General features: G+C 40.5%; 1 protein-coding gene across 1 annotated transcript; it reads right to left on the reverse strand.

Annotated features, from left to right (window-relative positions):
• Positions 1 to 1063: 1063 nt before the first annotated feature.
• Positions 1064 to 13386, reverse strand: mosmoa (modulator of smoothened a). Its single transcript, XM_033971727.2, has 3 exons — positions 12458 to 13386; positions 5543 to 5755; positions 1064 to 2312 (listed from the first exon to the last, which is right to left on the reverse strand). The coding sequence occupies exons 1-3, from the start codon at positions 12561 to 12563 to the stop codon at positions 2128 to 2130; spliced, it is 504 nt and encodes a 167-aa protein (XP_033827618.1). The 5' UTR covers positions 12564 to 13386; the 3' UTR covers positions 1064 to 2127.
• Positions 13387 to 13466: the final 80 nt, after the last annotated feature.

A 13466-nucleotide genomic window follows, 5' to 3' on the forward strand; every position in this document is an offset into this window, starting at 1 on the left:
GCGAGCGGAACTCCCAGCGCAGAAGTCGCCCGGCTCGTTTCACTTGTGCGCCTGCGTCATTCGCAGGTGGAAGTGTGCAAATAGCGCCAATAGCGTTTAAACCTTGACGAAAACACTCGGGCGTCAAAACGTTTCCGTGTCTCAGTAAAGGACTTTGAATTTTTCTACACAAGAGTGCCTCAGATTCTTTCAGGTCCACCATGATAAGAGGCCTCATCCTTGAAGATCACCTGTGTCCTACATCCTTCTGACTCACTCGAGCCCCAGCACTCATCTTATCCTCTTGTTTCTATTGTAAAATCTAAATACCACAAACGGAGTCCTACTTAATTGAAATAGTAGATGTAACCATGTCATGTCTGAAATAAAAACAACCCACAGTTTCATAGTCACACACACCCATTTTCTCTTTTTATTGAGTGATAAATAATTTCCTATGATCGTAGGCTTTATGTGTAGACATCCGATCAAGGCAAGAGACAAAATTAGAGGGCACACAATCCCACCATTAGAAAATAATAGCAGAAACTAAAACAATGAGGTAAGAAGTTCTCCTTTATATATTTGTGGTGCTTCTAGTTCGCTTGCCTATACTGTTTTGAATGCACAGTGCTTCCTAATACAGATCCTGTCTTTTGTGTCTGTACATTATTAAACAAAAACAGGTAATGGCACAATAATCAGCCCACCAGGACGTTAGCAGTTTACACCGGACCCAGTGAGAACAACTGAAAAACAAAACAAAGGCAAAGACATTAAGCTTTGTAAATGTTTAACAAATTCAGGCACTACATGGTTCTACCAGCTCTGCCAAAACAGTACGTGGGGTCCCTTTGTTTACTGGATCATCAGTGAGTAAGATATGGGTTTTCAAACTTTGCATTATTTAAATGGCTCCCAAATAATTATATAATTTATTTGTATTATTGTTGTCGTTATGATTTATACCTCTGGCTTTAGTGCAGAAGATTAAATACAAGACAATACAGCTTAGAAATGTCCAGGGTTTACAGTGGTGACAGAGAAATGAACAGATACACATCCCATACTGATTCTACTGATATTTTGACAAAGCAGAGCTAGAGTGACTGTGTTAAACGTCTCCAAAGCTTCAGAGGCACAGCCCCATGGACCTGACCTGCAGTCCCAGTGCCTTCACTGATACAAAACACCACTCAAATACTCCCTTCAAATACTCACCATCACTCATACTGTTTATTCAAGGGTGAAAGAGGATACCACTAACACAGCCACAGTACTTCAGCACCTTTAAGAAAACACTGTGTAGGTTAGGATTTACTCTATGAAGTCAAATAACATTCAAAGGTTGCGCTGTATTTATTTTCACAGTTGAAGACATGAAGTGTGTTTTTTTTTTTTTTTTTTACATTTTAATACTTTATTGTAGTAAGGTAACAGCAGTCAACATTGGTCCTGTGTTTAGTGGTATCCTCCTTTGCGGTCCTTGGTCCCCTCTGCTGCCTGGGCTCAGAGAGAGGCAGTACTCCACCAGCTTCACACATGGAGCCCAAGACAGAACACCCCCCACCCTGAATCCCCTTTGGCCCTTCTCTTGAGGGCTCCTGCTCAGGGAACCTCAACTACTTCAGTGAAAATGCAAGGGATGAAAAGCATCAACACAAAATGTAAAAAACACAGAAAAAACACACAGTAATAGCTCAGAGAAACCAAAAATAGCAACAGGAGTGATCGTGACAGAGCCAAAATGTGCTCAGGCAACCAGGAGTCAGAGAGAGGCGAGGCTGGGGTCAGAGAGGGGTGGGGCTAGAGCGCTCTTTTACAAACACGCGTCAGCACTGTGGCCATGGTTGTCATGACAGCGGCACATTAGGCACCCTCTCCAAAAGAACAGCAGAGACGCCATATTTAAGATCAACAGTGGCAGGGTGGGCGAGCCTCAGCGACCCCCCATGTTAGTGCCCATGTCTCATTAGCGCTTGTTCATTTAGTTTTCTCTACGGAGACACTTCATGGTGTTTCTTTCACACATCATTTCCCTGTTTCCGGTTCAGGTCAGAGTTCTTGTTTTCCATTTGGATTGCGTTTCATAAATTCCATGAAGTATTCACAGCCCCTTGGTTCAGTTCGAGGCAGGTGCGGCAGTCCTCAGCCTGGGAGGCACACCTTGCCTGCAAACAGCAGTCCCACTATGGTGAAGAAGATGGACAGGACGAAAAGCACATACGAAGAGCCCACCACAGTGTTGTTAGGCAGTTTGTATGGCTGACCTCCAACTTCATTTATATAGAAACCTATAGGGAAGATGAGTGCTGCCATGCAGAACAGGATCACTAGGGAACAAGAAAAAAGAAAACAACATTAAGTCATGCCTTCCAGAAATGACTGATTATTACATTATGTTAAACAGTTTGCTACAAAGAAACACACACTACATCTCGAGCCGTTGCAGCGATATAAATTAAATCTTTTGTTGTCTTTATGGAGGGAAAAAACTGTTGTGCATCATATTTCCATGTGTTGTCACATGAACAAGAATGGACCTTTGCCTTGTTTTGTACAAAAATTAAAAGATTATCATTGTTTTTTTCTACTAGGCTTAGAGTGAATACAGTATTTCTCACTTCCTAAATGCCACTGTAATTTAATCAGAATGACAAACATCTAGATCCTACACACCACCTCAAGATCAGTTTTGTAAAAGCCAAAAATGCAAATCATATGGCAGAAAGACAAATAAATAAGCATGAAATGAGTCAAATACAAACACACTCAGATATGCAGTTTTTAAGTGAAATTGCATTGTACTTACAATTCCACATTTACTTACATAAACAGGCATAACATTATGACCACGTGACTGATACTGGAATACATACAAGTAGTGCCAAATACAAGTAGTACTGTCAAAAATACAACATGTACAATAGATGTGTACTTGTGTCAAAATGTCCAATATCGGTGTATGAAGTACTCAATTTTGTTATTTAAGTATAAAAGTACAGATACCTGAGCAAAAAAAAAAAAAAAACTCAAGTAAAAGTAAACGAATCACATGAAAAAAATCTATTCAAGTATTAAAGTACCCCTTTAAAAATACTTGAAGAGTGAAAGTAACAGTATTTCACTTTGAGGTCTTCAAATATACTAATTTTGATAAAGATTTGTGATGAATTTTGTTCAACAGAAACAATTGAATCAATCGTTTTCCACCTGTTTTTGAATCTTCTCTACTTGAGGAATAAAAACAAACAACAAACAGAAAAACAGAAGTATCTTCCTTCTAAGGAGGATCTTTTTTTAACATTTTTCACAAAACATTTGACTAAAAGTTTTAAGTTGTCATCTGTAGACAAGCTAAAATTATCCTGTATACAAACTCTTGTGGACAATTGTGGAGTACACAAAAATGGTGACAAAGGCTCTTGGTTGCCATAGCGACTTTTTTCATAGCTCCCATCCAGTTCAGCTGACACAGATCTGTGCTTCTCAGACAGACAGTTAGTTGTATGCGTTTGCACTCAAAAGATAGTGAATCATCTATATGCAAGTAATTAGCAAAGTTACAAAACCCTAGGATAAGCGTGCATCTCTGCCAAATGAGAAAGGAAGGTCTGGATGTTATAAACCACCCCATAAATTATTCTCCTAATTTACAGAACTGCCCATAATGTATTATGCATTCATCATCACAGTTCTGTATTATTTCAGTAATCTTAGGATGTAAAATTTTACTCTTCACATTCAGATAATAGCCAGCACACAACCTTGAAATGTAAAACTTTTTTTATTTGTTTGTTTTAGTTTATAGAGTAAATGTGTCTAAAGCAGACCATATAGTAATACATATAATGCCTTAAAAATATGACAATTACAAATAGTAAGTGTAATAGTAGAAGTAACAGTATTGGGTTGTAGTCTGCTCAAAAGCTCAATAGAAAGTAATTATAGAATTCCTATGTCCTTTTAATATTTCATACAGGCCTACATGAGCTCTTCTTGCCACATTTTAAAAGCTGTTTTATTTTGTTATTCTTCAGATAAGCCATATTCTATCTGTGGATTTCATGCTTTGTGCAACACAGAGAAAAAGGGTCTTGCCCACAGCACCGTGGCTGCTCATTTAACATGAGATGGATTCAGAATGACACAAGCTCAAAGCAGCCACTGTGTACTGTGAATAAAAAGTTAGCGGAGAGAGGCAGATACAGGCAGTCACGTACAAAGTCCGTCCGCATTGGGCTGTTTAGTGAAACGTGTCTGCGTGACACACGTATTTTCATGTCATAGCAGTGGCTCAAACAGGCAAACTCCTCTCACTGCAACACATGTCATCTCATTAGATTGAGAACTAAAATACAACTGGATCCTGGAATAGCCCATCAGCCCAACAGCATTTATGTCAAGATACAGCGTTAATGCACGGACTTTTGTGGACTTTTGACTGCCTCGTGTTTTCACTCGTGGTCGCAGTGAAAACTTTTAGATGACTTGTTAGATCTAATGTGAGAGGCCTGTATCCTCTCTCCCATGTCGTGAGGCTGGTACAAAGTGGTTTAGCTTTTTTAAATTATCGGAATTATTGGTATTACATCATAATTGCCATTATCTGACGATAATTATTGGTAACCAATATTATCATGTAATTTTTTTTTTTTTTTTTTTACCTTAAATCATAGTATGTTTTTTTATATTACTATGAGGCCTTATATCTGTGCAATCCCTCAGTCATGTGGGTAGGTTCCTTAGTGGTCCATGGACACGTACTAGGTGGATTTATACTCATTAATATACTGATACAGCTCAAGATCACCCTTAAGCTATTTAGGAAAGGTTCATTTATGTCCTCTCAATGTGACTTTTTTAGTACTGATACCTGCTCAAATGAGTATCGATTAATATCAAATTTTTGAAACCTTTGGCTACCCCACTTCATACTAACATGGCTTTGCAGAAACTGGAAATAAAAGCCCATATTCAAGAAGCAGAGAAAGAAAATAACATCACACTCCATCCGCCCACAAGGTGACAGAGGAGCAGCATTAGAGAATATTTCAGCTCCAGGGGTATAAAGGGCCAGCAGAAAAACATATCCATCTGACTGTGCACAACAACACTTTTCCCTAACAGATGAAACTCCCAATCTGTGAATTCAACCTGAATATTTGTATAAAATTTACTAATCCCGTAGTTCAGACCTTAACAATGTTCTGAAATGCATAGGATGTCTGTAACCTTTATTAGTTCTCTCCCAAATGCTATTTTCTCAAAATCAGTCGGTCGTATCCTAGATGACTTCTAAATCGAGGATGGCAGAAATGTATTTTTAAAAGGAAATCTTTTAGAGCTGCAAGTGTCTATGGAGTTATAGAGGACTGTTCTTTAAAACATAAGTAGCCTGCAGTAGCAACAATTGATCGGCTACACTTTGAGGTTATGCTGCAAAACATTGCCCCCTGGCTATGACTGCTCTGATAAGAATATAGAGGAGATCAAACCAATTTACAACTATCAGACAAACTTCCTCCAGACGCAGTACAGGCTGCCTAAACTGTACACTTACTTCCAGTGAAGGCGATCCAGCGAGCGTATTTGGTAGCCTCTCTGCGCCAGTGTGATGCCACCAGTAGCCCACATGTGACGGTGAGGGAGATGATGCCCATGATGATGAAGAAGAGCGTGGTGACCCACTCAGGAGGCAGCCGTGGGGGGATGCAGGTGCGGTCACGCCCGTGAATGGTCTGACACTGCCGGACCAAACCCACTGTCAGAGCACCTAAGGCACAGATGGAAGACACTTATGAATATGTCTGTCTACACTTTCCTCTCTAGGACTGAATGAACAAGCAGTGGTAAATATTGTTATGTCTGTTTTAAAGAACCAATCGAAAATGAAGAAATCAATCAACAAAATGTAAGCAAATCTGAATTTAAAAAACATTAAAATGAGAGTGATAAGTGTAGCTAGTGCCGGCAGACTTTTCTCTTGGGCAGCAACCTCTCTGGAGAGATGCCATCTAATTAAACAGTGGGCATAAAGAGGACTTCTACCTGAGTAAGCAGATCCCCATCACTTCACTGGCCTTCCCATAAAAGGCCCCAGCCATAACAAGGTACACATGAGAAAAGGATTTGCAGCTAAAGAGGAGAGAGTCTGAAGAATGTAGCTTGTTTTAAAACATGTAAATTGTAAAGACAAATAATAAAAATGTCTAAATGTGTCATAAATGTCTAAAATGGTTTGTTATATTATTATGGATTATTTAGAGGTATTGACAAATTGTGTAATTTATTTTTCTTTTATTTAGTGTAACTTTGTAGTGACAGTCCAAGCTCACTGTATAGCCTACAAGAGGAAACGGTCAGAGAATAAAAATAGCTCCCGACAGCTTCATTCGAGATGCAGTTCTCAAGTGTTGCTATGACAACATTTCTACATGCTAAAATTTAGGAATATACTGACTAAGTAATAGGCATTTTTTGTTTTTGAAATGCAGATTAAACGTTTTAAGGCATAATTAGCATAAAGCATAAAAAATTACTTGACGCATTGCTTAGTCTCGTTCAACCATGTTCTCATTAGCTTAGCTAATGGCTACAAGGCTACATTCGTGCATCAACAAAGCAAATGTAATTACTTTTTATCACTAATGTCATTTAGAGAAAAAATATAACTTCCACAATACACTTAGTATAGAAGTTTAAGCACATTAACAATGGAAAAGAAACTATAGGTTGTCAGTGGCTCACGACTCTCTGAATAGCTATTATGAAAAGAGGTCTTTTCTAAAGCTGAACCAAATAGTTCAGACTTTGTATTTACAAAAAAGTAGCTTTGAATAAAGTGGTGTTTGGGTCTGATGGCTTTGCTTAATAGCACTATTTTATGACTTATTTCCACAGGATCTTCTGGGCTCCTGCTGTTTTACTGGTTCAGAGTGATATTCCTTCCTGACAGCCGCCAGTCACGCTATGGTTCCACACTACACACAGGTAAACAAGCAGAGGGCAGCCACACGACTACAATGTGGATACAAGGCTGTGATCACACCATAAACTGTATAAAGAATTGGTCTAAAGGAGTGTGATGTCACTCATAGAGTTCAGCTCCAGGGGCAAATTTAGAGCCGAGTTCCATTTGGAAGTCTGACCACGAGCATCATAGCAACCAAAGAGCCAATCTGGAGTGTGGCTGTTTAAGGTAGCGCCTCCCCCGGCCCACGCTGCTGGTTTAGCTGGGAGTGGGTGCTTAGCAACGCTGTCAATTAAACCTGTCGCTAGCGCTAGTGGGAGCAACCTCGGGGAAAGAAGGTGCCTGATTTGTCTCTTATTAATGTTCATATCTTGATTTATGGACACAATAGCGAAAATAAGAATAGCAGGATCATGTAGAGCGGGCTAATACGAACATTTTAAAAGCAAAATGATGTGTCTGACAGCAGAAGTTACAAAGAGAGGGGACACAGTTTCTCAATACAAAGTGAATTGGAGTCAACAGAGCTGGAAATGCACTCAGCCTCACTTCCTATTTGGAATGTGGCGGCTAACAGGTTGGCTATTGGTATGTCCATTTATATACAGTCTATGGATCACACACAAATATAAAGGAGCTTTGATTTCAGCAGGTAATAGCTAGAACAAGGGTTGGGGTCTTGCCTCCATTTTCTATGCGATAAGTCCAGGTGGTGTCTTTACCTGTCCTAGCACAGACAATATATGTAATTTCACATCTTTCAAAACTCACACAAGAAAGTATAAAAAAGTTTCAGTGGAGTAGACGTCTCTGATCTTTCAGAATATTATTTTTGTTTAAAAAAAAGTAATTCTGGCCATATGCTCTTCCACAAATGAACTGAAGTGGACGGCAGATAGGAAACAATCAAGTGATGAAGAGCGTCTGCTGCAATGTCATTGCAGCACTTACACTATGAGAGGTTAGATGCCACATAACCTAATGAACACTTCTGACGGAGCCAAACTGAAACTGAATTTTGCATTATCTTAAATTACATATATATACGTCCTAATGATTATCCACATAAGAAAATAAAAATGTTAGCAAAGTATAGAACATCACTGCTACTATTCTTTTTTATAATTGCGGGCATAACCTAATTATGTACAGATTTTGAGACAAACAACATGTAATACAAGTAAGTGATACAACGCAAAAAGTGGCTAAACAATTACTCCCCACCTCCTTTGCTCCCATGTTATTTAGCTGGACACATAAAAACCCTGTACTTGAAACTGACACTGGACCCACATTAAAAGCTCACAACAATTAGGCAGCTGACGTAAGGGCTTTGCTTTTCACAAGTCTCACTCACAAGACAGAGGAGTCAAGCACTAATTACAGCACTGTTCTCTGCACTTCCAAGTAAATTATCACATTCGGTCTACAGCTCCAGTCCTGAGTTGCAGTGCAGCTTCCTTTTTTCAGATCACAATGAAGAGCTGGCATCGCACCTCTTCCATCTGGCTCATGCTTTCCCTGTCAGAACATCCTTCTGCTTTAGAAAGATGTATTTAAAATAACCCCTACATTTAACTCACACAAGGGTGGCTCTACTTTAACTTACAATTCATCCATTCATTTTATTCCGCTTATCCGGGGCAGGGTCGCGGGGGCAGCAGTCTAAGCAGGGACTCCCAGACTTCCCTCATCCCAGACACGTCCTCCAGCGCCTCCGGTGGGATCCCAAGGCGTTCCCAGGCCAGCCGAGAGACATAGTCCCTCCAGCGTGTACTGGGTCTTCTCCGGGGCCTCCTCCCAGTGGGACATGCCCAGAACACCTCCCTAGGGAGGCGTCCAGGAGGCATCCTGAGCAGATGCCCGAGCCACCTCAACTGGTTCCTCTCAATGTGTAGGAGCAGTGGCTCTACTCCGAGCTCCTCCTGTGTGACTGAGCTCCTCACGCTACCTCTAAGGGAGCGCCCAGCCACCCTGTGGAGGAAACCCATTTCAGCCGCTTGTATCCGCGATGCCCTTTCGGTCATTACCCAGAGCTCATGACCATAGGTGAGGGCAGGAACGTAGATTGACCAGTAAATCGAGAGCTTCACCTTCCAGCTCAGCTCCTTCTTCACCACAACGGACCGATACAGCGACCGCAACACTGCAGACGCTCGATGAAGCCATCAGGACAACATCATCCACAAACAGAAGAAATAATATCCTGTAGTTCCCGAGCCAGACCCCCTCCGGCCCCTGGCTGCGCCTAGAAATTCTGTCCATAAATATAATGAACAGAACCGGTGACAAAGGGCAGCCCTGGCGGAGTCCAACATGCACCGGGAACAGGTCTGACTTACTGCCGGTAATGCGAACACAGCTCGCAGTGTGTTCTGTGTTAACTTAAATGTGAACAGCAATTCAAAATTTGATATAGAACTTTCAGTTACTTATTTTTCTTGTGGAATAGTATTATGAAATCACAAAATCTTAGCCACAGTGAAAAATGCTGGGATAAACTACTACCAGCACAATTGTGTGTTATTCTGACCCAGCATTTTGAGTTACTGTTTTAACTATTTATTAACAACTATCTTATTTTTTCTGTCCAAATCTGGATTATATTTGACTACTCTGATGGGTTCATGTTTGTAATGACCACCACAGTGCTTTTTAAATAAACATGAATTTTCTTTGAAGCGTTTTAAAATACATAACTACAATCCAAACTTGTCACGGCATTAATAGTAGCACATTATTAATTCAGCAGTAAAATTAAATAAAAATTGTTCATGTTGTAGTTTGCACTTGTTACAGAAGCCTGAGAAGTGAGATGATTTATTTCAGATTCTGCAGCTTTAGTCTCAGGAGACTCCACTGTGAGAACAGAGAGAACCATTATGTTTATACGTAGAATAGTTTGAATGTGTAACTGTGTGAATTTATCTAAGAAACATTTCAAATCCAAAAGTAAGCTGTTACTTTTATGGTGTCGCACTAACAGTTACTGACTACAGTTCTGTTGGACCTTTGCAGTCAGGAGTCAAAGGGTGAAATGTTTCTTTACTGAGATTAAGTGGCAGAAAATTATTAAACTGTGGAAAGTTTCAGATAAAATCATAGTGATAAAGTAACCAAACTTGTATAAATACCAGTCATTTCTCTGGAGCATTAGGTGAAGTGGGTAAGGTTTGCCGTGGAAAGTTGAAGAGTGTGTATTTGACCTCTTTCGCTGGGTGGTTTGAGAGGATTTGACCCACACTGCCAGGCAAAAGACAGGAGTATGTCTATCATTATGTTCTAAGAGAAATGATCCAAACTTTTAAGCCAGCGTTTGGGTTAAGCAAAACAACTCAACTCAGTGTATAAAACCCAACAAGTGACCCAACAGCCCTAACCCAGCAATTGCATAGAAAAAATAACCCAGCATCTTGTTTAGGGTAAGTGGCACCGATAGAGAGAAGTCTGTATGCAAAGTGTGTAGAAAAGGTTATTCAAGGTCTGCCCAAGGATAACTGCAAATGTGAAATCTCTCTGAAGTAATTTGTGAAGGACTGATGAGAGTCACAGCTTTTATGTGTCACCTCCACAAACAATACAGAGACTGGGAGTGTGACAAACGCTGTGTGACAATAACTATGTCCTCACTCTTCTCTGTAGTCATACATTATTAATAAACATAGTCTTGGTTTGGCTTGAATCCATTGCAAAACCATACATTTTCTCAATAGCCTAGCCTAGACAATAGAGGCTTATACAATGTATTGCCACTATATTAGGACTGCAACTAACAATTGTTTTCATAGCAACTAGTCAGTGATTATTTTTAGACTAGTCATTTCTTTTTAAACACATTATCAACCAAATGAAGACTGAATTATGGTGATGGACAGCTTCTAAATTAGGGAATATTTATGTTGCTTTGTAATAAAAAGTTCTTTTTGTATACATTTTGAGTCCATATAATGATTATGATTATCAAAATACAATACTGAATATTCTTTATAGGTGAATAGTCATGATTTGTCAATTCACTGTTGCAGCGCTACATTGTATATTGGAATATTCAATTCAGATGTATTAATATTTTTCCAAATGAATCAGCCTTAGTCCTGTTTCTTTTCAGTTACTGGTAAATAAATGTAAACAATCACTACTACAGCATTATAAATTGGTCTGATCAACTCAAAAGCAACATTTCAAGATATCAACAACATTTAGTAGACCAAAGAGCCCAGACGTAGATGCCTATATTTCTCCACACTCCATGTGAACAAAGAAGAGGTCTGAGTGGAGCAGGTTGTTTAGACACCAGTGATTTGACTGTGGACAGCAAAAACAATCCTCAACAACACAAGAGACCTCAAATGGACTCTGATGCACTTTACTATACTATATAGTCACAGCATGAGGGTGAAATGCTCAATTTGAACATAGAATCAAGCTGAAGGAGTATGCAAAGAAAATTTCAGCTGGCTGCCAAGACTTTTGATGACCATCAATGTAGTCCAAGATAAACTGCAAATAAAGCTCTATATTGGAAATGCTCTACTTATCAAATAAATACAATAAAACAGTGTGATGATCTGAAAGTATAGTAAAATTATAATAGAATAAATCGCTGTTATGATCACAGTGCAGGGTAGATGTGAACCTTAAATGGCTGCCACAATCAAAACCAGTCCGCTGCGGTGAACCCACTCTCACTACCACAATACAAGACTTTAAATAGAACCAAGGAGCAACTCTGTTCACTTGGATATCACAGGCAGTTTACATCTTAAAACAATTTCACAATTTGGTTTAATTTAGTGAGAAATAACGTAAAACCAAAAATAATGGACCTTTTTAAAAGCTTTTCAAGACTAGTGTGACCATTTAGGCCCTTGTACCTCATTCTACTTTATATAGTCCTCTTTTTTCCTAGCGCCACATGAAAGGTAGAAAATATTCAGATGCAATATGATGTGATCTCTTATTGCCTAACTTTGTTTTTGCATACAGCTTTGTGGCAGTCTTTATCTAATATGCCTAAATATGTTTGCCCCACTATGTCCCTCCATATTGCCCAACTTGTCCCACTTTTACTACTATTTGAGGAAGTCCCCCTAATTAAGACTCCATAATAATAATAATAATAGTAATATGCAACTCCAAAGACAAAATGACTTTTAGAGGATTTTTTTCTTATGTTATGTTACATCTTTGTATAGTTTAAGTTTGCAAAGCCAGTGCAGTGATGACTCTTGCAGACATGTCTTGATTTCCATGTTAGAATAAAGGTTAGAATAAGGTTAGGATACAAAGTGGTCACGTGGTGCAGGATAGAGTTGGTGGTGCGAAAACACGGCTCAGGGACAAAAGATGATGCCGATTATAGCCCGCAGACAATAGGCCGTGTAGTGCTGTGCCGATTCTCCCAAGACAAATATCGCCTCAGTTTACGGTCACTTCTGAATATGGCACTGCCAGGTTATCACATGCCACAAATGGAACAGTGTATAACACGATCTGTGCATTTACCTGCTGATTCACCCGTGTTGATCCAGTCTGGGTTTGCGATGCTGGCAATTGCAAAGATATCTGCAGCCAGAAACAGGCACCCTGAAATGATCGTGAGTTTATCCATATCGCCGAATGATGGGGGGTAAATGAGGCAGATACGTGAGGTAATGGTAGTCCAAAGTTAACCTCGGAGCTTGGGGACGCAGGCCGGGTGCTATCAGTTCAACCTCGCCCCCTTTAACAAGCGCCTGCTGCTGGGTCTCTGCTGTGCATTTTGCAGCAACACTAGCTTCTTTGCGTCAAGTCCGGGTCGGGAGCCCCCAAATATAAAGGGCCCAAAAGAAACACCCAAAACATCACATCTCAGTTGCTCTTCGCAGTCCAGTGGGAAATAAAAGATTCTCAACGCACCAAGGCCCCAGAGCGTTTGTTTTGTCCTTTAGATGTGCTCTCCACGGGCAGCGGCTGCGCCAGCATCAGGCGTAGCTGCGGCGGCTAGCGGAGAGCTACATGGCCCAACTGCGGCCCAAAGACAGCGCCACATCTCTGACAAACGAGCCGTGGCGCAAACAAACCCAACAGCCCGCACCTTTCTGCGCCCAATCCTTACGGTCTAACAAGTGCGTTATCCGTCTGGAAAACAAGCTCCCATCACCATGTCTTTTGTGTGCGAGTCCACTTCCTTTCGCTGCTGGAAAAGCATCTGGTCCTTGAGTCTCTGCTAAACAGCGGCTCAGCTCCTCATCCCGACCTCAGGCCGCGACAACCATACCACTGTTTACAATCCAAAACTCTTTTATAATCCTTCTGCCGTTTATAAAGCAGTATTATTGTTTTGCTTGGTGTGCTCACTGCTACATCAGCCTCTCGACCAAATGACATCAGGCGAGTTCCCCCCACGCAGCGAGCGACGCACAGCCGCACACAAACACAGTGTACTCTCGCCCACCGGACGGTATCAGGCAGCTCTCGCGATAAAGGCAAAAGTGGGGGTCATGTCGACCCCTGTTTGCCTAATAATAAAGGG

This window comes from Periophthalmus magnuspinnatus, chromosome 8 (genome assembly GCF_009829125.3).
Source record: "Periophthalmus magnuspinnatus isolate fPerMag1 chromosome 8, fPerMag1.2.pri, whole genome shotgun sequence".
Classification (NCBI taxonomy): domain Eukaryota; kingdom Metazoa; phylum Chordata; class Actinopteri; order Gobiiformes; family Gobiidae; genus Periophthalmus; species Periophthalmus magnuspinnatus.